Source organism: Myodes glareolus, chromosome 18, assembly GCF_982192425.1.
Source record: "Myodes glareolus chromosome 18, mMyoGla1.1, whole genome shotgun sequence".
NCBI classification, from domain to species: Eukaryota; Metazoa; Chordata; class Mammalia; order Rodentia; family Cricetidae; genus Myodes; species Myodes glareolus.
Window position 1 is genome coordinate 50,913,010 of NC_142043.1, and position 26,443 is coordinate 50,939,452.

The 26,443-nt window shown below is 37.7% G+C and overlaps 1 protein-coding gene across 3 annotated transcripts in view; it reads left to right on the forward strand.

Moving 5' to 3' along the window:
• Ctnna3 (catenin alpha 3) overlaps nucleotides 1-25,301 on the forward strand; it is a 1,405,098-nt gene extending 1,379,797 nt beyond the window's left edge. For all 3 annotated transcript variants that reach the window (XM_048451587.3, XM_087898188.1, XM_087898189.1), the window contains one exon: nucleotides 22,755-25,301. In XM_048451587.3, coding sequence (XP_048307544.3) covers nucleotides 22,755-23,042 — 288 coding nt within the window. In that variant the 3' untranslated portion in view covers nucleotides 23,043-25,301. The remainder of the gene's footprint in view (nucleotides 1-22,754) is intronic.
• Nucleotides 25,302-26,443: the final 1,142 nt, after the last annotated feature.

Sequence of the window (26,443 nt, forward strand, 5' to 3'; positions counted from 1 at the left end):
TTGACCTGGGATTCTTCTCCTTCCTCTATTTATTTCTGTTATTCTTAGATTTGGTCTTCGCATGGTGTCTCAGATTTCTGGGATATTTTCTGTCAGTAAATTTTAATGTTGACATTTCTTTGACCAAGGTATTCATTTATTCTATCCTGTTTTCAGTGCCTGAGATTCTCTTTTATCTCTTGTATTCTGTTTTGAGACCTGTCTCTGTGGTTCTTGTTTCTGTTCCTAATTATTTTATTCCAAATTTCTTTCAAATCTTGTTTTCTTTATTGATTATATTTCTACTTTCATATTTTGAAACTCTCTATTCATTTCCTCCCATTATTTATTTGTGTTTCATAGATTTCTTTAAGGGATTTATTCATTGCCTCTTTAAGGTCCTCTATCATATTTATAAAAGCTATTTTAAGGTGTTTGTCTTGTGCTTTAGTGATGGTACAATACTCACAGGGCTTGTTCTGGTAGGATTGCTGGTTTAAAATGGTGACATATTGTCCCAGATATTACTGGTTGTACTTTTGCACTGAAGTACACTCTGGATTTGGGGAGACTTTAAGTCTCATTGCTGACATCTGATCTTTGTTGGATGGGTGTTTTGTTCCTTGGTTTCTGTCGCCTTTTCTGATTATTAGGCATGTAACTGTGTGTTATCTGGTAGGAAATTCTTCTGGGACCCAGATAGGTGTGGCCACTGGGGATTCCAGATAAAATGTGTTTGTAATGTTGGGAGCTGACACTTAGGAATGGGGATAGACTAGAAGAGAGGGAGCCTGAGGGAGTCCACAAAAGAGAGGGAAGCAGGGATTCTCACCAGGGTCTGTTTAGTGCCTGGGAGTGGGGCCAGAGAGTGTGGAGAGGCTGCAGCAGATGGTCTGCTACAGAGCTGAGGAGGGGACAGGGGAATTAGACTTGGAGGAATGAGAAAGAGGTAAAGATCTACGTTTAATCTATCTGCTTCCCTGGTTAGAGTGATTTTGTTTGTTTTTTTTCAGATATGACCCCCTGACTGGTCTATAACTTGCCAAGTAGCATTGCTGGTCCATGAACTACAGGCATCATCCTACCTCTGACTATGCAGAATTAGGATTGGAATTCAACCAGACACCACCACACCCAGCTTTGTAATATGTGGTTTGTAGGATTTGGCAAAGCAAGCTCTTTACTGGATGAGCTACCTCTCTAACCCCCTAGGGCTAATTCAATAAGGTACTCAGCATAAAGTAAGGTGGATGAGAAGTACTGGGCAGACTCTCCAAGATGACAGATGACCAGTCAGGGCACCATTGGGGTTGCATAACTGAACTCAGACTTTATACTTGCTAATATCATGGACAATCTCTTACAGACCAGAAATACAGATCTTTGGATAACAAATGACATTTCCATTGCACAGCTGGTAGGAAAGATGCAGTCTTGAGCTTTATTTCCTGCATTGGAAAGAGTCAGCTTAAATGTTCCAGGGAAATTGAACACATTTTTTATTCTATATACTGTCATACCTGATGTTAGGGAGGTAATGGTGTATAGAAAATAGGCATGGCTGCTAGACAGGTAGATTTAGGTTCTGATTTTGCCTGGATTGGGGAGCCTGCTTTCTGGTTTAGAATGTGGACCCGTCATCCCTGGGTTCAGGATATGCCCTCGTAATAGTGTATGTGACCAAAATCTCTGTGCTTCATCTAAAGAAAAGAGGGAGTAATGAGACCAACAAGAAAGAAGTCTGACTACAAATAAATGACTTAAAGTATTAAGTTATGTTTGTTATGCATTTAAAGTATGCAAATATTTACTCTAAGGTTTGATTAGATTTGTGGTGCCAGAAAAGGCCCTTAACTCCCTTTTGTCATCTAGTCATGGAAGTTTCATTGTAAAATACTTATGAGAGTTGGGTAATTCTCAAAATAAAATGTAAAAAGGATGCAGTATCTCTGGCACTGTAATAGATTAGCATAACTGTACAGACGAGAGTGAACTAGTATTTACAGTGTGGAGTGCCCTGGACCAGCAGTCAAGTTATAGAGTATTTTGACCAGTAGTCACAGCATAGAATGTTCAGAATAGAAGTGACAGTATAGAGTGCTCTGGGCCAGTATTCACAGCGCAGAGTGCTCTGACGAGGTTGTTGTTAATTTGAGAGGGATGTCAGAGATGGGAAATACTGATATATGAACAATCCAAATGTTATATACCAAATCAGAAGACCTTGTAATATGTGTGAAAAGGCAAGAAATTTGGATAAAGAAATTAAACATGAAAATTTAAGAATAAGAACATAGAAGCTTATATCATCTCTTGTGAATTTTTAAAGGGTCTTTAGGAGGACCAAGGGGAAGAGGTAATGATTAAGACTCTTAGTGTTATATAACTGAATGTGATCTTTTAAATAACTCAGACTAACATATATAGGACACAGAAATTCAAGCTCAGAGAAAGTGTATAACTACAAAACCTATTTGCTACCAAGTGAACACTGAACATTTAATCTCTTGACTTCTGGTTGAAATTATCTTTCTATTAGTCTATGTGAGTTTTCACTTACACCCCAGAAGTCAACACAAACATGGGGTGCTCAGTGCCTAACTTATTCACACATAAGACAGAATATGAAACTGGATTGAAGTCAAGGAGCAATCTGCAAAAATACTTGACAGCTCCCCATGTCTGGCCTAGATGGGGTCCACATTCTTGGGAAAGGCAGACTTAATAGGTGCAGATAAATTGGCACAACCACAAAGGTTAAATAAATTCAGGGCTGAGATCCAGAAAGACCATTTGATGCAAGTCTGGAAGAGTCATCAGTTAGAAGGTTATAAATCAAACTTCCTTCTGTCAAGGCTCTACCAGCTCCCTTCAGCCTCCAATCATCAGTCTGTCTACTCACTTCCAATAAGCCATGTCAAGGTTAGAGATGTGGCCAGTGGATTCTTGACATACGTCCTGTTTTGTCTCTTTGACACAAGACTGAGTACTTGGACTTTGCTAAAGAGAGAAGTAATTTTATATTGACATTTTGTGTTATTAAGGTAAATTAAAACATTTTAGTTTAAGATGGTTATGGAACATTATTTTCTTCTTGTTTTTTTAATTAACTCAGAAAGTGAAATTTCCCTGTGGGATTTCACGCATATTTGGCTTTGGTTGATTAATCTCTACTTTTCTCCCTCTTCTGTTATTCTTCTACCTCAAGCCTTCATCTTTTCCTTACTGTGTTGTTTACCTGACTCTAACCCCTTCCTCTCTAATACCTCAAATGTTTAGTTGTCATTCCCTTCTCCATCACATAAAGTCTTTTTTTAAAAAACCGTGTCTCATGACCCCTTTCCAGGTCTAAGGACTTTTTTCACATTTACGTATTGGTACACACATGTAACGGTTAGAACTTAGATACATGTATGAAAGAGCTGTACACACTGACATTTATGACCTTAATTTAAGCTTTGTAATCCCACACAGTTTCCTTTGTTTTATAATTTAATTTTTCTTTCAGCTGAATAAAATTTCATTGTGTATATGTACCCTGTTTTCATTATCTATTTATCAGTGGAGGAATACCTAGGCTGATTGAGTTTCCTGGCTGTTGTGGACAGAGCAGGGATAAACAAAGATATTCATGAATCTCTCTGTAGCAAGATGTAGAATTCTTTGAGAATATGTGTGGGATTTGTAGAGCTGGGTCATATGGCAGTTCTATTTATGGTGTTTTGAGCCTTCTTCACTGATTAATAAATCAGATTTAAGTATCAAAGTAAGAACAAATATAGCATTCAGATTCTGCTTTTAATGAAACCAAAATACAATAAATAACAGAAACTCAATCCAGAGGCCTATTCATCTCTGTAAAATTCCCTTAAGAATAACGATGTCATCTCAATTCCATTTTATTGAGATTGCTAATAATCATTGATCTCTTTTAAAATGTTTAAAAAATCTTTGATGAAGGATTTAAGTCAGCAGCTTTTGTCCTTTTGAATGTTCTTGATTTCAGACAGGCAGCATCAAAGGAGTCATTTAATGTATTTCTCTTTGATAGTAGACAGTAAATCTAAACCTACTTTGATTAAATTAGTATTCATCTTCTGCTCCCTATTTTGCTGTCTCCAACATCCTAAATGTGGCTGCAAAGTGTTGTGGATTATCAGACTCAAAGAATCAAAGAAAATGAGAGGTATTTCTCTCGGATCCTTTAAAAGGTATAATCGCCACTTAACTGTGAGTCAGCAAGCAAACAAAATTTGTTTGGTTTATTGCTCATCTATAGTTTTAAATCTGTTTTTCCAATGAATATCAGGACTTCAGGAGCAGCAATACAGAGTGGTAAGGCTCTAATGACAGTGTGTGTGCTGAGTCCAAAGGGGACAGAGAGTTCATAATGAGCTCTTCCTGAGAAAGGAAAATAGAGCTTGGAAAATCATCGACATCTCGCTAGGGGACCACTGCCACAATCTTGACGAGTCTGAAGGAATGAGTTGAAGGAAAGTAACTCTTGGAAAAGAGATAAACACATCCCAAAGACAGAATAGCATGACTGTTGTTGAATGTGATGAGAAAGGAACCGAGAGTCGGTTAGATTGGAGCACAATAAGATGCCACGTTCACTTGAAAATACAGCGTAGTCAACACCACAGACTTCATTCTAGAGCTATTTTTCTTATATGTATGTTTATAAAACGGAAAATCACCAGAATTGTGCTTAAGAAATATAACTTTTGTGTGAATTGAAGAAAGGGAATCTAACCGAGGAGATCAATGGGAGGCTGTTTCAGTACTTCGTGTTAAAGAGATAACTTGAATTAGTGAAGTGGGTATAAAATGAAGAATGGAGTTTATGGGATTTAATGCATATGTTCTGATGACTATGGGTTAAATAATTATAAAGTAAGAGATTATTATTGCTGTAAGTAAGCTTTGGCATACAGTTCATACAATGGATCAGACACTATTGGAAGTGTGACATAATAGTATGCACACACATCTACATATAACTATCTATATCTAACTATATAGACATTTGTCACTTCTAGGTAGTACCAATTATTATACCTATGTTTAATGGTGACATAGAGTCGCAGAGCAATCACATTAGGCATCTAAGATTATTCAGACCTGATACAGAGAAGTTTGAGACACAAACCATTTGCTTCTCACATGTTCTCAATATTTATTCCTCCTAGCATGTGTCTAAAGGATGCTTTTAAGGGCTTTTGAGATGGCTTAATGGGTAAAAGTTCTTTCTGCTTTGGACTAACAAGATAAGCTGCATCCCAGGAACCCATGTTAAGAATATTCTGATACAGTAGTGTGCATTTGGAAGTCTAGCATTCCTGCTGGGAGGTGGAAGACTGACACAGGTGGATTATGGGACACTTATGGGACAGGTAAGCCTGCAGTATGCAGATCATCTACATAAAAAAATAAGAAAGACTGTGCCTCAAACAAGGGGAAAGGGAGACTTGATTTCTGGAAGATATTGCATGTAGCATCTTAAATAAAATCTACTTCAAAAGAAAATCAAATAGTTTCAATTTACCAAATTTCTAGCATAGCATAAATGTTCTCTGTAATTCAGTTAGTTTTTCCTAAATCTTGCAATATTAAGATTAGAATAAATATAAACAGCATGGTTACAGTTACATGGATATAAGAGTTTGGGATTCAAATTACAGAATTAAGCAGAAGTAGTAGTAGACGAGTGATTGCAAATGGGATAGTCCTTGCTTAAGCAAAGATGTGACCTTGGATTTAAGTAGTAATTTGGCATAGAACCTGGCACTCACTCATAAATACATACAGCAAGGCAAGTGTGTGTGTGTGTGTGTGTGTGTGTGTGTGTGTGTGTGTGTTTGAACACAGTTGTAATGTGAGGTAAATAGAGTTAGAAATACAGGTGCAGCAAATTCTCAAGATGGTTAGAATGTGGAAGATCAGCTGGAAGGAGGACTATGTCATCTACATTTACACTTGAACTGGGAAAAAAATGGTTTAGAATAGGATGCCTTTGGTTACACATAGAAAAACTTATTATAAAATGCATAAATCATCACCAGAAGCTCAGATTATGGCTGTGTCGTGGATTTATGATGCCACCAAGCCTGGAAGCTTTCCATAGTTCTATTTATAACCATCTGTTACTTACTGTTGTCTGTTTTTGTGTGTTAGTTCATTATTTGGATATGAATTAAGTAGCTCAAATTCTTCTATCTTTACACCACTGCTTCTTAAGGTGCAAAGGAGGGAGGAGTACATTCTATAATTATAAATCTTTCTCAAAACCACACAACACATTTGGACTAGACCAGGGTGACATGAAACATCTCTAGACCAATAAGTCATAAAGGATAGTGACTAATTTTGACCTCTCCTTGATGACTGGGTTAATTGCCTCAGGAATAATACCAAGGCTTCATTATCAATGAAGAATGGAGAAAAGGCTACGGGATGTTCATCTAACAATGTCTGTCATGGGAGACATTGCTAAAGATGAACCAAACAAACTGAATGCCTAATACTATGTAAGACAAGGTATTAAATAAATAATTGAGAAAATAGAATTTTCAATCTTAGAACGTGTTATGCTTGTCTATTGATATTACAGGAGCAATTAATGATGTCCACTTTCTGTCTGTGGTTCCTAAACAAGATAATTTCAGGATTTTTCATTTTCGGTTTTGTTTCCCTGTTAAGATACACAGTCATCCACAGAAAATATCTCTTTTTGAACAGGCCTATTTTGCTGGTCTCTGTATTATTAAAGTGGGTTTCTAGTATGGCTCCTGGGAAGCTAGATCAAAAGCTAGATCTCTCTTCCTTTCTTGTTCCACTGAAGCTAGCATATCAGAATACAGTTGAGTGAAGGGATGCAATTAGATGAGCAACCTTTTAGACAGACTAATTTATGTAGAAACAGTAAATCGCTTTCCGATTTCAGTATGTGAACTATTATTACCAGCAAATTATGGCCCCTGTGACACATGGTGTGTGTTATTGAAATGTATCCACGTGTCTGGACCTCTGGGTTAAAAGCTTTGCCCGAGAAGGCAGTTCTCCTCTCCTCTCCTCTCTCTTCGTGACCCTTGCTGTATTGTCTACACCTTTGTACATTTCTCGAACCTAGTCTTGTTAAGTCAAATGGTAAATTTAAAAGAGATGGTAAAACTCCTAGGATTTCCAGTGAGACACACATCCATGAAAACATGTCTTTTATTGGGTGTTGCCCACAAAAACAATTTTCAATCTCCAAAGTCGTTTCTTTTTTCTCTTGAAGTATGCATGGTGCAGAAAAGTGGGCACTTATGCTAAACATAAGAATCCAAAGAGAAGCCATGTTAGAGACGTCAATCAGAAAACCCAGTTGCAGTCGCCAACCAGAGTTCAAGGTGCAGGGATCTATCTAAAGGTGCAAGACTCCCAAACTACAATGTGGCACTCTTTCATTGCCGCATATTTAGAGGGGGAATAAAAACAGTGGATCAGGAGAGTTCACAAAGGACCAAAGAGTCACAAGACAAGGGAGAGAAGATATTTTCACTATTTTGCAATCCATTTCTTTGTTAGGAGAAATCTGTCCCAGATGCTAGAGAGGACACGCTGTGGCATCAGGCAGTTTGAGTCCACCTCTTCTTGCCTTGACTATGCTGTCCAGCTCTCTAGAATCTTCTGTGGTACATTTTTCAGATGTAGTATTTGATAAATTCAGAAATGCTACCTACCTCACTAAGTTCTATTGGCATGGTATATAAGTTTTATATAAACCTTCAAGCATATGGCCTTTGCACATGGGCTTGAAAACTTGGAGCTATTATTGAAAGTTCATCTTTCTTCTTTATTTCAAGCTTTATGATTACTGGTGTTAAAAGAAGGCCACTGTTCCTAATGGCTTGACGATCAGGGAGAAGAGTGTGTGTGCTAATCATCGTTCTTCTGTACCTCACACTCTCTTAGGACAGTCTTACAGAATGGGTGTTGATTATACTTACTGTCTTAAGACAATCTTACAGAGTCATTGTTGAGGTTTTTGTTTTTCACATTAAAACCCAAACACACCGAAACCAAGTCCATCTGCTCAGAAGGAAATGCTTGCTTGGATTCATCTAGTCTGCCTGACACTATTCTTAACCTCCAAGTTGTGCGTGTTTCCTCCTTTGCTATACAGGAACACCTAGACACCTGCCTGATCTCAGTCACCTAACCTATTCTTTGAGCTTTCTTCTTTGCATTTACATGAGCCAAGGATCAGGATGATTAAAAGTCACACACCATTCCCTATATCTGCAGCCTACTACATTCTGGTGCCTGGGGATTAGTTCAGACACCCACGGCTTTGGGGTTGGGGCCAACTGCCAGAAAAGTTTATCATTTCCCAAGCAGCTGGGAGGGCAAGAGGCAGCTGCTCTGAAATGTGTGTGAATCTCTTTCCTTCCACAAGGAGACAGCTGTACTTATCCACAGAAAAGCTCTGAAAAATTCTTTTGTTTTCTAAGACACTCGAGGCAAGCTGAAAGAGATGTCTGACTTGAAAACGAGTGAAATTCAGCAACAGAACGTTTTAGTCCTTCCCCAGTGTGGGCAATTCCCCAGCCCCGGCATGATATTTTCTCAGATATAAAGCATTGGTGTGGAATAAATAGAAGGCCTGATCTGAAGGACACTTCAATTGTTTCCTCAAGGCACATGCATTTTACCTGAACTCTTCCGTCCCACACTTCTCAGATAACAGCTCTATTGCTCAAGGCATCCTTTGGAATCATTTCCAAAGACATCCTGTCTCCTTACCTGCTGCCCTATTGCTCCAATAGGTGGAATCAAGCAGTTAAGGCATGCGTACGTAACTACAGTACTGCTCATCCTAGGTTTGAACCACTGATGGAGTGCATAGGCATAACTTTGCAGGCTGGAGTGGGTGTATGCATAGTCCTGAAGCCTTGCAGCACTTGAGACTATGGGAGGAGTGGGATACTAAACCCTTATGAAAGAACCCAGAAGACTGGCACCTTCATCATAAATTTTGTTGTTGCAATTTTACAATGTTCATACATTCAATATAGTGTCTACTCTGCCGGTATTATTGAATTTACTCTTAAATTTCTGTCATAGTAGCCAATGATATGATTTATGGGGTTGCATTAAGCTATGGTTAAGTCTTAGAAGACTATGGAAAGGTTAAATCAAAATGTAAGGTTTAAGCACGTAGTGAAATTTCATGTATATAAAAATTTTGACAAAGTGGCATTTTACTTAAAATTTAAAGAAGCATTCTGTGAAAGTCTGTATAAATCACATATACATATGTGATGAACTGATGTAAAATAATTTATTTCTGTCTTTATTTCTGTAGCCATTATCATTTTTAATAAGATACTAGCATTATTCTAAAGAATCATAAACATGTCTGACATATTTTAAGGACCATTTAAATATATAAAGACTTAAGAGACAAAGATTATTCCTGCCCTTCCCACTGTATGTGTTTGTGTATTTTTGTATATATGTGCTTGTGTGTATGTGCGCGTGTGTGTATCTTGTGCATGTTCATGTAGGTGTGTATGTGTTCATATGTATTTTTGTGCGTAGGAGTGTCTCTGTGCGTGTATATGTAGCATGTATGTATGTATGTGTGTGGTATGCATGTGTGTATGTATGTATGTATGTATGTGTGTATACCAGTAATGAGGCTTAGCTAACAGTTTGATATTTTATTTACAAACAATATTGAAGTAACACACATATGTGAATTTTAGGTTTTCAAGCACAGTATTGTAATCACTGAAACGGAAAACTACACAGACGTTTCCCAGGATTAAACCAGAACAAACCTCCAAAGAGAAAGAGAAGGAAATGCATACTGAGGCAGAAATCCCATTGTCCTCGTCATTGTGCTTTGCAGGAATTTTACCTCATCAATGTGTTTCATTTAGTGACTTTCATTCAGGTCTAACTAACAGGAGGTAATTGTCAGACTATTGGCAGATAGACTTCCACTGTGGGGATCCCGTGTCAGGACCTTTTACAATCTCCATCTTCTCCATCTGGAAGACTGTGGCAGTTTGTGCTGATGGGAAAACTTGTTCCCTTTCCCATGTAACCACCTTCCCACATTAATTTGCCTTTTGGAACCCTCGGAAGCATTTCTGTTTTCCTTTCTGGGCCTGGAGTACCATGCCCATTGCAAGGCAGGTAATAAGAGCGGTTGGGCTCATACTGTTTCCAGAGATGCTGCCATGACAGGGAAGAAGTCAATGAGAGGGAGGAACCACACTCCTATCAATGGTGGGGGGAGCTTGTCCTAACTCTTGTTCATTCAAATGTCCTAGATTTTGTGTCATATTATTTGACATTTCACCTTATGTATTTAAATTTATGAGAAATTTACAAACCCTAACAATCAATACCACAATATCTTTTTAATTAATTGATTCTCATACAGCTTGAACATTTTGCAGAGCTGGTATCCAGTGTATCCTCTTTATTATGGAACTAATGTTTTCTTCTTAGGATAAGATATATTTCTCATTTACAACCATTGGCCTGAAATCTTTAAAAACTGGGAAGTTGGGACTTTATGAGAAGAATACCTTTAACAGGTTTTAATTTTTAAATGCAAATAATGAGGAAAAAATCATTTGTTGGTGATTCATTTCTTATTCTAGCTGCTACAAACTTCCTAGTGAAGGACGAGTATAGAATATCTGAGAAGCATTGATAGTTTTACAGAATAATACAAGACACTAATTCAAACTTGACTGTGGTTATTTTGAAAAATATGTTGCCTGTCATCTCTGTATGGACTGCTCTACAACTTGCATGCATAACATTTATTTTATTTGTATATTAAATACACATTGCTGACTATTACAAACAATAGAAGTATGTGAGTCATGTCATTTGAAACATGTAAAATGAGATTCCTGTTCCTAACTTATGTATCATGAATGTCTTCCCTGAGAAGGTGATCTTGGTGTAAGGACAAACAAAGAAATGAGGCCCAATAATCTAGAAATAGAGCCAAACACATGCTCTCAATTTCACTCTGAAAGCCAATGTAAAAAAACAAAAAAAAAACATGATACTTGAACTATTGAATATCTTTTTCAAAAATATGTACATATATCACTTACTTAGAAAAAAAATCAAAGCATTAAGTATAAACTGAGTCCCAAATCTCAAACAGTTGTAAGACATGGAAAAGTTCAGTGACCTTGCTGTAAGCAAATATTTTAGGTAAAAAAAACAAATGACACACTAAATGTGCTAAGTTAGATTCATTGAGTTAAAAATAATCGTGCATTTTGAGAAACAAAGTTAGGAACATGAAAAAGAAAATCACAGATGATAAAACATCTGCAGGTTCTGTGTCTTTAATGGAACATGTGTCCAGAAGACATAGAGAACAATAAAGAACAAAATTAGTCCATATGTAACACTAGGTATTGAGCAGACACTTCATTAAGAGAGATATGACGATGTTCACTACGTGCCTAAGACATCCTCAGCATCAGGAGCCAGCAGGAGAACAGAGCTTAGCGCCGTCGTGAGCTTTCTCTCCACAACTACTTCAATTTGCCACAATCGAAAACCCAGAGTAGCTGGAAAGCTCATATACACATCGAGGAATTTGAAATGGCAAATGACTTTAATCAGCAATTTTCTAGTTTTTCACAAAGTTACATTTCTAGTATTTCCAATTTCTTGCCGGAAACAAATAAACAATAGAGCCTATGTACACTGGCTAGAACTCTCAGATGTTATTGGTTGGAGCACAAATTTAGAGGAGCACCTTGGAGATACTAGGAAGCACCTAATAAACCTGAACCTATGCATTCTCACAACTTCAATTGCCTTCTGGTACACACCAAGAAAATTTTGTATATTTATTTGCCAAAGTGTACAGACTAGAATATTCACGTAGTCATTCATAATAGGTCTAAGCAGTCTGATAATCCATCAGCACTAGAATGAGTAAACCTTATTATCTCATCCAATACTCTATAAGAATGTGTACTAATTAGAACCGAGAGATGACTTAATGGTAAGGAGCACTTGATGCTCTTACAGAGAGGGACTTTAGTTCAGTTTCCACTCTCTTTGTCAATGATCACCACCTAGTGTTCATACAGACTCACACTTCCATGTATATATCATGTGTATATTCTCCCAGATACTCATACTTTAAAATAACTTTTAAAATAAATCCTTTAAAAATGAGCATTAGCAGAACAAATGGAATCTGATTGGGTGAAACAGTACATGAATGATTAGTTATTAAATTCCTTAAAATAAATGTGTGTTTATATATTTTATATTTATATATGCAAAATGCAATACATCATATGATTTATGCAATATATTAGGTATGAATATATATTGAATATAAAATTTGGGAATGCTAATTAAAAGCACAAATCAAATTCCTTGGGAAATGATGAAAGAGAGTTGGGGTAAAGGAAACATGTCAAAAGTCACATTGAATTTTTGGGTAGTCCTATCAGCATTTAAGGAAGTAATAAAAATGTGTCATGGAGAGAATTGTTAATTGTATGAAGGTTTCCAGAGGGCAGAAAAGAAAGGGATCTAGAGGACACATGGTGGGAATATGTGCTGAGAGAGAAAACTTTCATTTTTCTAGAAATGGATAGCATGAAAGGCAGAGAAGTAGGAGGCGTCAGCTTTGCTCTTCCTATTTCTGTTTCTACTCCAAATGTTCCATTATTCATTTTACATTTGTTTTAAGTAAGTAAGTTCATAACAAGTGAGAATTAACGCACTCTAGGTTTGATGACAGAGAGAATTTGAAATATTGTTATGTGGATAGATCAAATTGACCATAAAGGGGCTGGGCTACATGTAACCAAGTGATTGAGCCCATGTTTGATACTTCTCAGCATACTGGGTTCCATCTGTAGTACACATGCATGCTCTCTCTCTCTCATGCTGGCTATTAACTTATATGTTTATCCACCAGAGTATTATCCAAAGGTTACTTAAAAACAGTCACCTACGGACCAATGCAGATGAAACAGAAAATTTTATTTTTTGAAATGTCTGTAGAAAGGATGTGTGAGCTAAAAATTACTGACTATCCAATGGGATAAGAACTACTAGGTAGGTGTGCTTCTACAGAACAGTGACTCTCTCTTACCCAGCAGAAAATGACCATATGCCCATGTGCATATGTGAAACATAGTTGGATCCAGTAGGTTAACAAATGGATGCATACATACATACATGCATACATACATACAAACATACATACATACATACATACATACATACATATAAAAAGAGAGATGTGATGCAGGTCTGCATGGGTGATGCAGGATGAGGGGATAAGAGTTATATACAATCAAAATATATTGGATATATGCATTTTCAAAGAATAAAAAGGAAAAGCTAAAAAGTAATATATGTGCTGGATATTTTAATAGTATAGTTGAATGGCAGAGTAATCAATAATAATTAAAAGAGCTTCAAAATACTCAGAGTGTATAATACCAGTAGACTGGAAATCCTTCCTGGATTTACAGCTGAAGCCATCTTGAGCCTCTGGTATCACTGAGCCAATTTCCTGTTGGTTGTGCTCATGAACAGTTTGAAGACAGAATCAAGGAAGCAGCCTAGTGCTTTTTATTTCTTACCCCATGGATCCTGCAACATTGTGAAAATGTCATACCCTCACAGATGTATCTGTGGAGAAGGCAGACCTCTATGTCCTGACTGATGCTAGAGGAAAGAGAAACAAAGGATGAAACAACCATACCCAACCCACTCTCACTAGTCCTTCTGGGAAAGAATGTATGAATATTTTCAAATCATGTCTCAGGAGTTATATTATTTGGAAGAATATGCTTAGCCTTAGCTAAACATATGTCTTTTTTAAATACTTATTTTTATGTATGTGGGAGAGGGGAAGTTACGCACAGAATTCATAGAAGGGTATTGTATTCCCTACACCTGGTGTAGCAGGCCGTTGTTAACTGCCTGGCGTAGGTTTGAAGAACCAAACTTTGATCTTCTGCAAAAGCAGTATGTGTTCTTAGTCACAGAGGCATCTCTCCAGCCAGTGTTTGTCTTTCAATCAGCATTGTTGAGAGATTGATAATGATTTCTAATATATACATTTATTTTATAATTACCTGTCACAAATAAAATCAAAATGCATTCTGGGAAGCTACCAGAACTGGCATTATATTTATTCTTATTTCATTTTCAAATGATATAAAATTCATTGGGCCTAGAGTATTTGCCTCAGAAGAGAAGTTAACTTCAAAAAATATTTCTGGCAGGTCAAGATTACAACTAAAGAAATGTCATATTTGTTTTAAAGCTGAGGCATGTTCAGTACACAATAATTCTGTGCATTGGCTTCCACCTTTTCTATATGGTTATCCATATAGAAAATGCCCTATGGAGTTTGCCAACGACATATTTGCTGTGAGAATAACAGAAGTCCATTGGAATAACTTTTAATGTTCCAATAATAAACTTTGTTCTCATCTTAATAATGACCCTGACAGCTTAAATCTGAAGATGTAATTCCCATTTTAACTAGCTTTAACAAAGCCTTACAGAAGTTACCTCTTAAGCTATCTAGACTGTTTAGCACTTTTTAATACATCTGAAAAAAAGGCAGAATGCTTTCCATGAAGGTCATTCTTCAAAAATATCTCTTTGGAAACAATAGAATGTGTTGAGCAAGGGTTGGGAGAACTGAGATGCTCAAGAGAGGTTTATGGTGGATCAGAAAACACTGAATTTGTTAATAAATTTTTGCTGAAAAAAATTAAGTTTTTTTAATACATTTTACAGTGTATGGTAACCATGTTTAGAGATCAGTCCAGAGATACTAATGGTGCCTTGAAGTTAGAAACACAAATAAAAGGAAACTGCCAATCTTTTCAGAGGTAGCTGTTTTATGCATCTGCCAGCCAACACAAGTGCATGTCCTTTAAAAGATCTGTGCTGATGCCTCATCCAAATGTTTTAACTGAGCCCTTCAAGTTAGAGCCAAAAAGGCTGGCAGAGTCAGAGCCCTCTGTCCTCCCTGAAGCTTTAAAACCTAGGCAAACAAATTAGTTTAATTTCTCTTTGAGGATCAGGAAAAAAAATACTTGATTAATCAGGATTATATTTATATTGACACATTTGAATGATAAAATGAATCTTAAACATTTCCTTGTCCTGGAAGCTGTAATTTAATTTGTTTATGCTTTTTTGGTGTGTGTATATATGCCTTATTCATTTGTGGATGCCCAAATTTTAAATGTTTAAATAAAATTCTTTTGTTGTCTGTAAGCTATGATTGAGAACATGTTTCTAAATGTAGAAATATTAAACTAGATGCATTCAAATACTTTAAGACATGTAAGCATGACTTTATGGACTAGAAATGGGGAAAGTGGTGTGGGACAATTGTATTCTGTCAATTATATTTTAAGTCAATGCCCAAATTCCCAAAAAATGGGCTATAGGTATTTTCCTTTGTTTAGAATGTTGGTTACAAGTTGTTATGGATAATGCTCAGGAGAAAAGCTAAACAAAGAATATTAGATTCAGAAGTCTTGTTATTTAAAAAAAAAGAGGGGAAAGTGGTGTGGGACAATTGTATTCTGTAATTCTATTTTAAATAAACACTGATTGGCCAGTAGCCAGGCAGGAAGTATAGGCGGGACAACCAGGCAGGAAGTAGGGGCTGATCCATGAGAACAGGAGAATTCTCGGAAGGAGGAAGCCCATTCCGCGGCAGTTGTCAGTCAGCCACAGGAGAAGCTAGATGTGACTGACTCCCTGAAAGCAGGTACCGAGCCATGTGGCTAGCATAGACAAGAATAATGGGCTAATACACATTATCAGAGCTAATATGAAGCCTGAGCTAATGGGCCAATCAGTTTATAGTTAATGTAGACCTCTGTGTGACTTTTTTGGGACTTAACTACCGTGGAGCCCAGGCAGGACAGAAACCTGACAACAGGAAAGACTTGGTGAGATGGAAGGGAATAATAGATGGAGTACTGGGCCATAGATGTACTATGATGTAAGTGCTTGAAATAAAAGATGATATAAAGCTAGAGTTTGTACAACGAATGTGTGATTCAAATGGAAATGAAGTCAATATCAAAACATGTTTATTTGGGAATCATTAAAGAATGGATATTTTTCAAACCATCCTCTGATCAAAGAAAATGCCTTAGCAGGTGGCATGCTCTTCCTGTTTGTTGTACTAACACACATTAAAATAATAACATCTACTTCCTTAAAGGCAGGACTATCGTGTAGTTGCTTTTAAAATTTTAGACATTATGTTACAGACTTTAGAATTTCTCTAACTATTCAATATATGACAAGAACTCCTATTGTTACTGAGATATTATAGAAAGGCAGAGTTACAATATGAACAAAAACACCAAATGCAACCAGAATGTCTTCATTCAAATTTCATCTCTAGTATTTAATAACTATGGCCTCTCAACCTCCCATTTCTATTGTTTCCTCATCTATCAATGAAAATAATAGTGGTATTGTCTCATAGGGTGTCCATGTGTCAATTGATGTTAGCACACCATGATATTATCAATTACTATAAACTGTTATTATGCCTGAAACCAAAGCCCACATATGTGCCTTTCAAATATTCATGCCAGTCAGGATTGTCTGAGTTCAGGTAAACATTAAGACTCACAGACATGACTTAGGCTACATTGGATGAGTTTTTCTAGATGAGTATAAGAAGGACAAGCTTGGCTTTTTCCCTAAGTCTCAATCTCAGCAGAGATAATTAACATGACACTTCACACAAACATTAGGAAACCATGCTTTCCCCAGTGACAGAGCTGCATTAATGGGTTTATGGTTCATTTATACTCAGAATTTTCTTTTAAACAGAATACTTGATGAATATCTCACACCCAAAGGATAGAGAGTAGGTGTGTTTTATGAACACAGGGCATTGTGGTATTTTGACAAATAAAGGTGAGAAGTGTAAAGAATAAAACAGAACTGTCCAGTAGGTCTTCCTGAATATCGCTCTTGGTTCTTGCTAATTACATCGGATTTCGATAAGACTTTTCCACCAGGTATTCCAAATGAATATGGTAAGTTGTCAAGGAATTATGCCTCAAGTAATTCTCAATTTGTCTTAATCACTTTTATATGGCTCTAAAGAGACACCATGAGCAAGGCAACTTATAAAAGATAGCATTTAACTGTACGCTTGCTTGCAGTTTCAGAGAGTGACTCCTCTCTCTCTCGTGGTAGGGAGCATAGCAACAGATAGGCAGGCATGATGTTAGAGCAGCAGCTGAGATCTTCCAACTGATCCACGAGTTAGAGGCAGAAAGAGAGACACTGGGATGTGTGGACTTTTGAAACCTCAAAACCCCCATCAACAAGGCTGTACCTCATAATCCTTTCTAAAATATAGTTCCACAAGCCTTGGCCCAGCCATTCAAATATAGAAGCATATGGAAGCCATTCTTATTCAAGCCACACTCACTGTTTTTTGTAGAAAACAGATACCCTTTATATACGTGTTACAGAGACAAAACTTGGCAATTAAGAGGAAGAAGATATTTTTGTCATGATGAAGCTTCTTTGGTAAGACGTTCTTGATATAATTTCTAGTCGAGTCAAATTTTTAATCTAAAAGCATCTCAGAACCGGTCAAATTTGTGTTGTGGTAATGGAAACCTTGTAGAAAATACCACAAAACATGGAAGATTTATAGTAATAAGAGGATGATAATACTTATGAAGAATTTTTAGAGGGGCATGATTTTGGGTGTTTTTAAGATAAGACTCAGAATAAGATTTTATTAGACATAACCCCTTACTAGTCACCTCATTACTTAGAAAGAAAGAATTTCAACTTCTGTCATGGCTTAGACACTGTTTAACTACTGAGAACATTATGGTAACACCAAAGGACTATTGTATTCAGTTATTTTGGAAACCACATCAGTTTATGGAGCAGAAACACAAGTCCCACAAGACAGAAATGTCTTCATTTTGACTGTGGTAAGTGACACATGTTGATTCATGCTAGAAGACTTTGCTTAGGTCAGAGTAGAGTCCTCTTGGAAAAATCAATCAAATTCTCTTCCCCTTTTTCGCATGATGAACAGGAAATTCTCTCTCTCTCTCTCTCTCTCTCTCTGTGTGTGTGTGTGGGGGGGGGGGATGTGTGCATAAACAATGTTTACATATTACAGTGAGGTGTGAAACTAGGGAAGATATTTAAGAATCATAATTGATGCTTTGCTCAGTTCTCCATCTAACTCAGGGGTGAGTGCTAAGTGCTAGTAGATGTCAGCGAGAAGAGCCTCTCTGCCACAAACATCTCAGGTTATATGTGCCAGCAGAATTTCCAGTTAATGCAGGTACTATATAATAGAGATCCCAGAGACCTGAATTTTAAAGTCGTGTTGATTTGCTCTCCTACGCATTTGGAATGAGTCAATAATCTTTTGCACAGGTGATTTGAAGGACATTTTGTTCAATAAGCTGACTCTGAATGCCAAAGCCCTGTATCACCTCACTCGAATTTACCTTTGTCTTTATATAGGGAGAGCTATTAAATCCTTGTCTTAAAAGATTTTTCATGAAATTAGATCAGAATAAAAAGGATTTTTAATAATGTTTTGCAGGCATCCACTTGCACAATTTTTTTTTCTCTATGAGTAGGTCATACACAATGTTTGGGCACTCAATGTAATTTCCTACTATTGGACACTTAATGAAATTTCCTACCATTATCTAGACTTGCTTTGCCCATTGCTTATGGTAGGGCTAATAGCTCAGAGGGACACATCTCAGAACACATACTCTATTGACCTGAAAAGTCTTCAACAAGGTCTGGAAGTTTTCTTCATAAAATAAAAGCATTCTCTGAACAATTGTCCTAATCTGCTGTCTGCAAAACTAGTCTTCACGCTCTCCAGGGGACATAATTTGTCCTGTGGTTTCTCTGAGTCGTGTGGAACAGAAGGTTTTCCTATAATCATGTAAGATTTTTAAAGCTAAGGGATTTTTCAGGGACCAGGCTGAGAGATTATAATAGCACAGGTAGGGGCTCCCTGATGAAGTGGAGAAAGACAAGCCAGTCATCACACTGTGAGGCCTGGGTTGAACTTGAACTTCCTCACTCCTCTGCCTCTCTAGAGTATCACTTACATGGAGAAATCAAAAGGATAGAAGGCCCATGTAGTCTATCCATGGTGGGATGTCAAAAGAAAGGCAAGAGAACACAAGTTTTGGGGGTGGTCAGGTCAAAGCCATTGATGAATGGCTGGAGTGACGGGTGGTCCCTAGGGTCTTCTTTTCTGGAAGAATCTATGGTGGTGTGGAACCCATAGCACAAAACCAGTGCTTTGATGTTTGAGGGATGCCACTAGTCAGTATCCTAAAATAATATTTCACTCTTTAGAAAATATTTTTTTCTGCTTTGAGTTTGGAAAGTACTGTTCATATTTTACCATGTTTACCATGCTTTAACACCAGGGGGCTATTTTGCTATTAGTTCTTTGGCAGTTTCATTTCCCCAGATTTTTTTTTTTTTAGTAATTTTATTAAATTATAAAAGTTTCCATTTCTGCCCCCTCCTCCCACCACCCTCCCATTCCCCCCACTCCCTCTCCTCCTCCCTCTCCATCCCTAAGAGCAGTCAGGGTTTCCTGCCCAGTGGGAAGTTCAAGTTCCTCCCGCCTCCCTCCAGGTCCAGGAAGGTGATTGTCCAGATGGACTGGATCCGCAAAATCCAGTATATGCAGAGGAAACAAGTCCCAGTGCCATTGTCAATGGCTTTTCAGAAAGACTCCGGGCCAGCCACATTCAGAGAATCTGGTTGGATTGCGTCCTCGTTCAGTCCCAGTCCAACTGGCCTTGGTAAACTCTCATTAGATCCGTCCCCTTGTATCAGTGGGTGATCGCATCCCTCGCAGTCCTTATTTCCTTTTTCATTTTCTTCCTCCTTCTGCTCCTCATTTCCCCAGGTTTTGACCATATTCTTTCTCCCTCCTCCAACTCTTCACAGAACCATCTTCCTTTCTGATGAATTTTGTGTCCTGTTTGTTTCTCCCATTGAGGCCAATTTATGCTTCCCACATATTTGATGATGTGTGGTCAGTGCATAAAAGCACAATTAACTTCTCAGAGGCTACACTCTTAGCAAAAACTGACCTCCTCTCTTCCTAGCTAATGCTTGCTGGTAGCCCCTTAGAGGAGGAGCTGCATGAACACCCAGCCTCTCCATGCTGGCATATCCTCCGGAAGTGGGCTTGTATAGGTCTTCTGTGTGCTTTCACAATGGCCGTGAATTCATATGTAAAGCTTCCTGCTGTGTTCCGAAGACACTATTTCCTCGTGGTCATCTACTTTCTCTGACTTCTAAGCTAATTATATACCTCTGTTCGTCTGTGGGGAAGGGGATACAACACATGTCTTCTCTTTAGAACTGATCATTCAGCACTCTGTTATTCTCTGCACCTGATGAGTTGTGACTCTTAGTGTTCATCATTGTCAACTGCAAATGGAAACATCTCTGATGAGGGCTGAGAGATGCCTTACTCTATGGGTATAGTTATAAGTCATCAATAGCCAATGTAATACTATGTCTACTTAGCCAAATAATAGCAGCAGTTTCTCATCCATAGTCTCTGACCTGTCTAGCCATAGTTTATTTGCTTGATAATGATGCCAGATATGAGCTTCATGTGGACTGAGCCTTAAGTCTTTCTGGTCGGATTTCACAACATTGGGATACTATTCTACCAATGCACACGTCTTCCAAGGCCAATCATTCTCATAGCTCACCAGGTTCATGGCGGAGTGAGATTATCAGTTGCATTTTCTAACTTCTGGGAGTGTTTATAGCCCTTCCCAGCACTATGAAAGCTAACCAGTTGGACGAAGCTTCCAGGTTAGTGTCAGCTTGATTTTTCCAGTTGTCTGTTCCAGCAAATGGGTCTAATCATCAAGTTCTGGAAGGTAACCAAATGCATTATCAAAGCTTGTGATTTTTTGGGAGGGAGAGTGGGGGAGATCTTAAGTATCTCATTGTCCAACAAGTCCTAAAAAAGCAACTCATTCCTGGCACTAGGCTTTTAATGTAAACCATTATAAAAGGGAAGATTTGATTTTGCCATATATTGGTAGTTGAACAATGACTCCTTCTATTCTGTTTAACATTTAATAGTTTTTATAAGGTTGTGTGCAGATGCAGAAGCTGCCTAATGTCCTCCAAGATTAGAGGTGTGCATGGGCCGGTCACATTAGCCAGGCAGTGAGTTCAGTGAGAAACCCAGTCTCAGAATATAAGGTAGGGAATGGTAGAGGAAGATGATGACGGCCAGTGTCTACACACGCATGCATGGGCTTCCATGTACACAAACAACAGCAGAAGCAATAAACACACACACACACACACACACACACACCTCCTCCTAAAACACTTGTGAGTACTTAAAACCTTTGTTAGTGTCTATCCATCATTTGTCATTTTTGCCCTGTACACAGGTTTCACTGCCCTGCCTTTATTAAGTAAAATACATACTATATAAACTAATATATGCAAAAATATATACGCTTATGTAGCTGACAAATATTGCTGCCTTAAAATCATATGGTTTTGGTGTTACTTTTTCAAGGATCTCAGGCTTGGCAAATTATGGAGCTAATTAAATTTTCTTGCAGGAAAGCAGCCAGCTAGACCACAGCCCCAGGCACACAACCACAGCTCCCCACTCTACCTCACTTGCTGATTCTGTGTGTGAGATGAAGCTCTTAGAGAAGCAGAGGTAGAACACTCAGGCCAGCAGCTGCTGATGGGTTTCAGTAACTACAGAGTCAGCCTTTGAGCCTCAGCCCTGACAGCTCCTATCACAGAGGGCTGGCAGCGGAGGCATATCTCCCCATGTGAGTTGGCTGCAGATGACAATCTGCCAAACGAAAATAATTGAAAAAACAGTGGCTGTATAAAAATGAATCGACTTGGCTGATCTCTGAGGGATTCTGGAAAATTCTAGGAATGTCACTCCATGCTTTTTTCCAGAGATTGTTTACATGAATAGCATCCCAGACATTTAACAAATAAAATCATCTGAGACAAGGTATTTTTAGCAATTTCGTGCACACATCTCTGAAAGCAATTTGCCAGTCCTTATAGGTTGCAAAGGTACTGCTACGTAATTCTAACAAACTTTATGGCAGCTAACATACTGGTTTCTTACGTGTATTGCTTTATATTTAATATGCATTTTTTTTCTGAATTAACTGATTTGATAAAACTAATTAAATAATTTCTCCAGGTTGCCAAGAAGGGAATCTGGACTTTAAACTCAATTTTATTACAACCTTCCATTCTTTCTATATTAACCATTTCTATAGTAGAATAACAGTTCTGTGTTAAGACAGAGACCCATTTAAGTGTGATTATTTAAGAAATACTCAAGGGGAAAAACATAATGTATGTTTTTGCCTGTACTGTGTGTGTATGTGTGTGGGGGGGCTTTCTTGCAAATAAAGAGAAAGAAATTTACCCTTCTAAGACACCACATTAAAAATAAAATATGAATTTGTTTATATATCAGATAAATATTCACAAATAATAGGATGGAATGATGAAGATGATTTCATATGGAAATGTAAAATAAGAACTAGCTCATTCATTTCTTGAGTCAAAGTAAAATGCCACTGTCAGTTTCTAAATCCTCAATTTCTACGTTCCTAACTGCATTTTTAAATAGTAGCTTTTCTCTTTATTCTTTCCTACAGTTGGACAGTGTCACCTCCCTGATCCAGGCAGCAAAAAATTTAATGAACGCTGTAGTGCAAACAGTGAAGATGTCGTACATTGCTTCCACCAAGATCATCCGTATCCAGAGTGCGGCAGGGCCCCGGCACCCAGTTGTCATGTGGAGAATGAAGGCTCCGGCTAAAAAGCCATTGATTAAAAGAGAGAAGCCAGAAGAAACATATGCGGCTGTCAGAAGAGGCTCAGCCAAGAAAAAGATCCACCCCGTTCAAGTCATGAGTGAATTTAGAGGGAGAGAAGTCTATTGAAGCCCTAGTCCACACAAGTGCCCATTGCCACACCCCAGGCCAACCACACTGCTCTATCTCACAGTGCACTGGTTCTTTAACTTTTACATAGTTACGCTCATAAATAACATAAAACATTGGGGTTAGGCCATGGTACACAATGTGTATTTGGGGTCCTGCCATTGTCATCTCTCTATAGCCAGCACAGCCCAGTTAACCTGCAGGTAGTACTAGGGAATAGAATTCACAAGTGTCATCTTAGCCTTGCCCTCGACAGTGAATAGCTGATGCACATTACAAAATGTTTGGGTTTCATGCACTCTTTTTCCTTGTGAGGGAAGCCACTTGTCAGAAGCTTTTCACTGGTCTTTCATTAAACCCAAGAGAATTTATCACCTATTTTCCCAATTAGTGCCATACTTTCTTCAACAGACCTAACCTGGTACCTAACCTGCCAGAGATGTGTCATTTTTGCCCATTAGAAGGAATTTTCAATTTCTAGACATCCCTACCCATTATTAGTTGGTCAGCTGACTATAGCCAAATGTGTATGGTCAAGCTTCTTGCTAGAATTTGAAAGTCAGCCATGTTATTAAATAAGTGCTTTGGTGACACTCCAAGGCTGAGAGATTTTGGATGCTCTTTCTGCCTTTGATTTCTATGTGTTCAGAAGGTCGTTACTCTTCATGTTGCGCCTGTCCAGGTACACATATGTAGAGTTATCATCCATTGCAGAAAGGAATTTTTGTTCATTGATTTTTTTTCCTTTGGTACTGGGATTCAAGCAACATTTCACATGCTGGGCAAGTGGTGTACTCACAAGCTACACAACCAGCCCTTCTGCTAGAGAAATGAGTCACTGAGTGAGGGCGTAGAGTAAGTCGACGATGGAGGACGAGAAAGGAAATTTTGCACGATTCTAAAAATCTCTTTGTATCAATTTGCAATCGTAATTCAAATGAAAGACCATTTTGCAAAACCTTTTGGCACTGAGTGAAATCTACCACCCAACAATGAAGCTGAGTTAATCACAATGAGTTTGCAGTGATTTTAATATCCACCTTTAAGTAAATGTCACTGGGGTTATTTTGCATGTCCATTGAGTATGATTATCTATAGCTGAGTTTATGACAGACTCTGGAGCAGCCTGAGAGTGTGGTACATAATCTTGATAGCCCTTTGTCTTCCCAATACTTCATCTTCCCTTTTATTTCCTTCTCTGTCTTCACACATCGCTGTGTATAAGCTGTGATGGAGGAGCAATGCTTCAGTTTCACCATGCCACAGTCCAAGGGTGGTTTCTCAGTTTATTTCATTTTACTTTATCTCCTGTAATTGAAGCTCTTCACTTTTACAACACTGCTCTTGGAAAAGTCATTTTGGCGCTTTCAATTTATCAATTAATATTTCTAAATGTAACATAAGTTGATGTTAAGAAGGCCACTTGTCCAGGAAGCAAAAGGATTTATAAATGTTGGGAATTCATTGCTTATTGTATCGAACAAAAAAGAAAGGAAAGGTTTAGCAGGTATTAGTCTATTATTGAGGTGAATAATAACTCTTTTAATATATTAAATTATTTCATTCTTCAAAAGTTCTGGGGTGGTTGTCTGGGATCTTTATAAAACTTTGTAGGAGGTAGAGAAAGTTTATTCATTTCTTCCCTCACCATGCACTAAGGAATTTCCCATAATAATAATTATTCTGGACAATGTGGGTTCTCACAATGAGAAGCAGAGAAGAAGGGCATTCGGTCTTCTAGGCAATGTTGGCATAATTGGGACAAATAGAGGTCCTCTGTTATTGAAATGCTACCATAGTATTCTTTACTCAGTAGAGAGAAATTTTAGCATATAAATAATATATTGGGTACAATATAGATGTATAATTTGGGGAACAATGAATTTCTTAAAAATAGACAAAAACAACCAAACAACTAGCTTTATATACTAGGTCTTGCTTGACCTTACATAGACCAGAATCATAAGCCTCCTTTGCAAATCTACTGTCCCTTTGGCCCCACATCATCCTTCTACATATTGGAACTTAGCATGTATTTTTGGAAGAAAACAATAAAAACAGAAATAATTTTAAATGATACAAATACAAGATAACTTTACCCAAAGTGAGATATAATCGAGGACTTCACTTTGGTATAGTGCTCCAGCTAAGCTCAAAATAAATAGCTATAATTAAACAAAACAATAAAATGTTTTACTTAGTGAATGCCCAGGGAGTACATTTTTCTGCAGCAATCAAAGGTGTAATAAAAAAAAACAAGAGGCGTAAAGCTGAGCAGGACATCTGTCTACCTGAGAAACACCTGCAGTGACAGTATGTTGGCTGGATTCAAACAATGGGCAATGTGTGAACGTCTACAGATAAGGAACGGGTGGAAGGGTACTTGCAAATCTTGCAGCACAGAGCGCAATTAGATAAGTCTGGACAATAAGTATTCTATATTCATATTTATATGGAGGCATTTCCTCTGCAGTAGAAATCTGGGAAATTTTTAATGGGAGTGTTAACTTGATAATTCAGTATGCAGCTTTTGAAATCACATTACATTTTCTTGACTTAGTTAGTGAAAAACTCACCTGTCCTTTCTAGTGACATTAATTCCATTTCTCTTACTTAGAAATATGTACTGGAAAAGAAGATTTATACTATCTCCAAGGACAGCTCCATCTCTGCTTCACCATCTACATTGTCACCAAGTGTGATGTTAGGTTCAAAGTATTCTAGATTCAGAGTAATTCGGAAAATCATGAGGTCATCAAATATAAAAGTTGATAAATAAAAGTTCCATCTTTTAAGTGTTAGGTTATACTATATCTTTCTATTAAAGTTTCTAGAAATTTTAGATTAAACCAGGAAATTAGGAAAGCATCAAATTTTAAACTACATGGTCAATCGTTCTTTCCTGTTTCTCTTAGGGCTTGAGTGTAGCCTCTAAATGTGCTAGGAGGTACATTAGAGTCCTAATATTCCCATGTGCCATCTGAGATTGGGAAATCTCTTAGCATCAGTATAACACATATGCTCCTCATGAAGTCTCATGAAGGAAACTGTGGCTGAACACTGAGGCCTATTCTTATAACCTTTTATTGAAGGCTAATTTCAAAGATCAGCTTTCAATTCATTATAAATGGAAAACCTAATACTGTGACTATGTAATTAAGTTCCCACTAGGGCCTCCAAGATAATAATGCTCCCCAGATTCAACAGCAGGCTGCTGAAAAGGATAAGCTTCAACAATGGGAAAGATAAAACTGGGTTCTTAAACCTTCACTTTGGTGACTTGAGAGATGGCTCGGGCTGTGAGTGCTTGCTATGCCAACATGGAGCTCTGGCTTCTGATTACCTTTACCTGCATAAAAAGCCAGGTAATGGGGGTACCCTTATAATTCTAGTCCCAGATG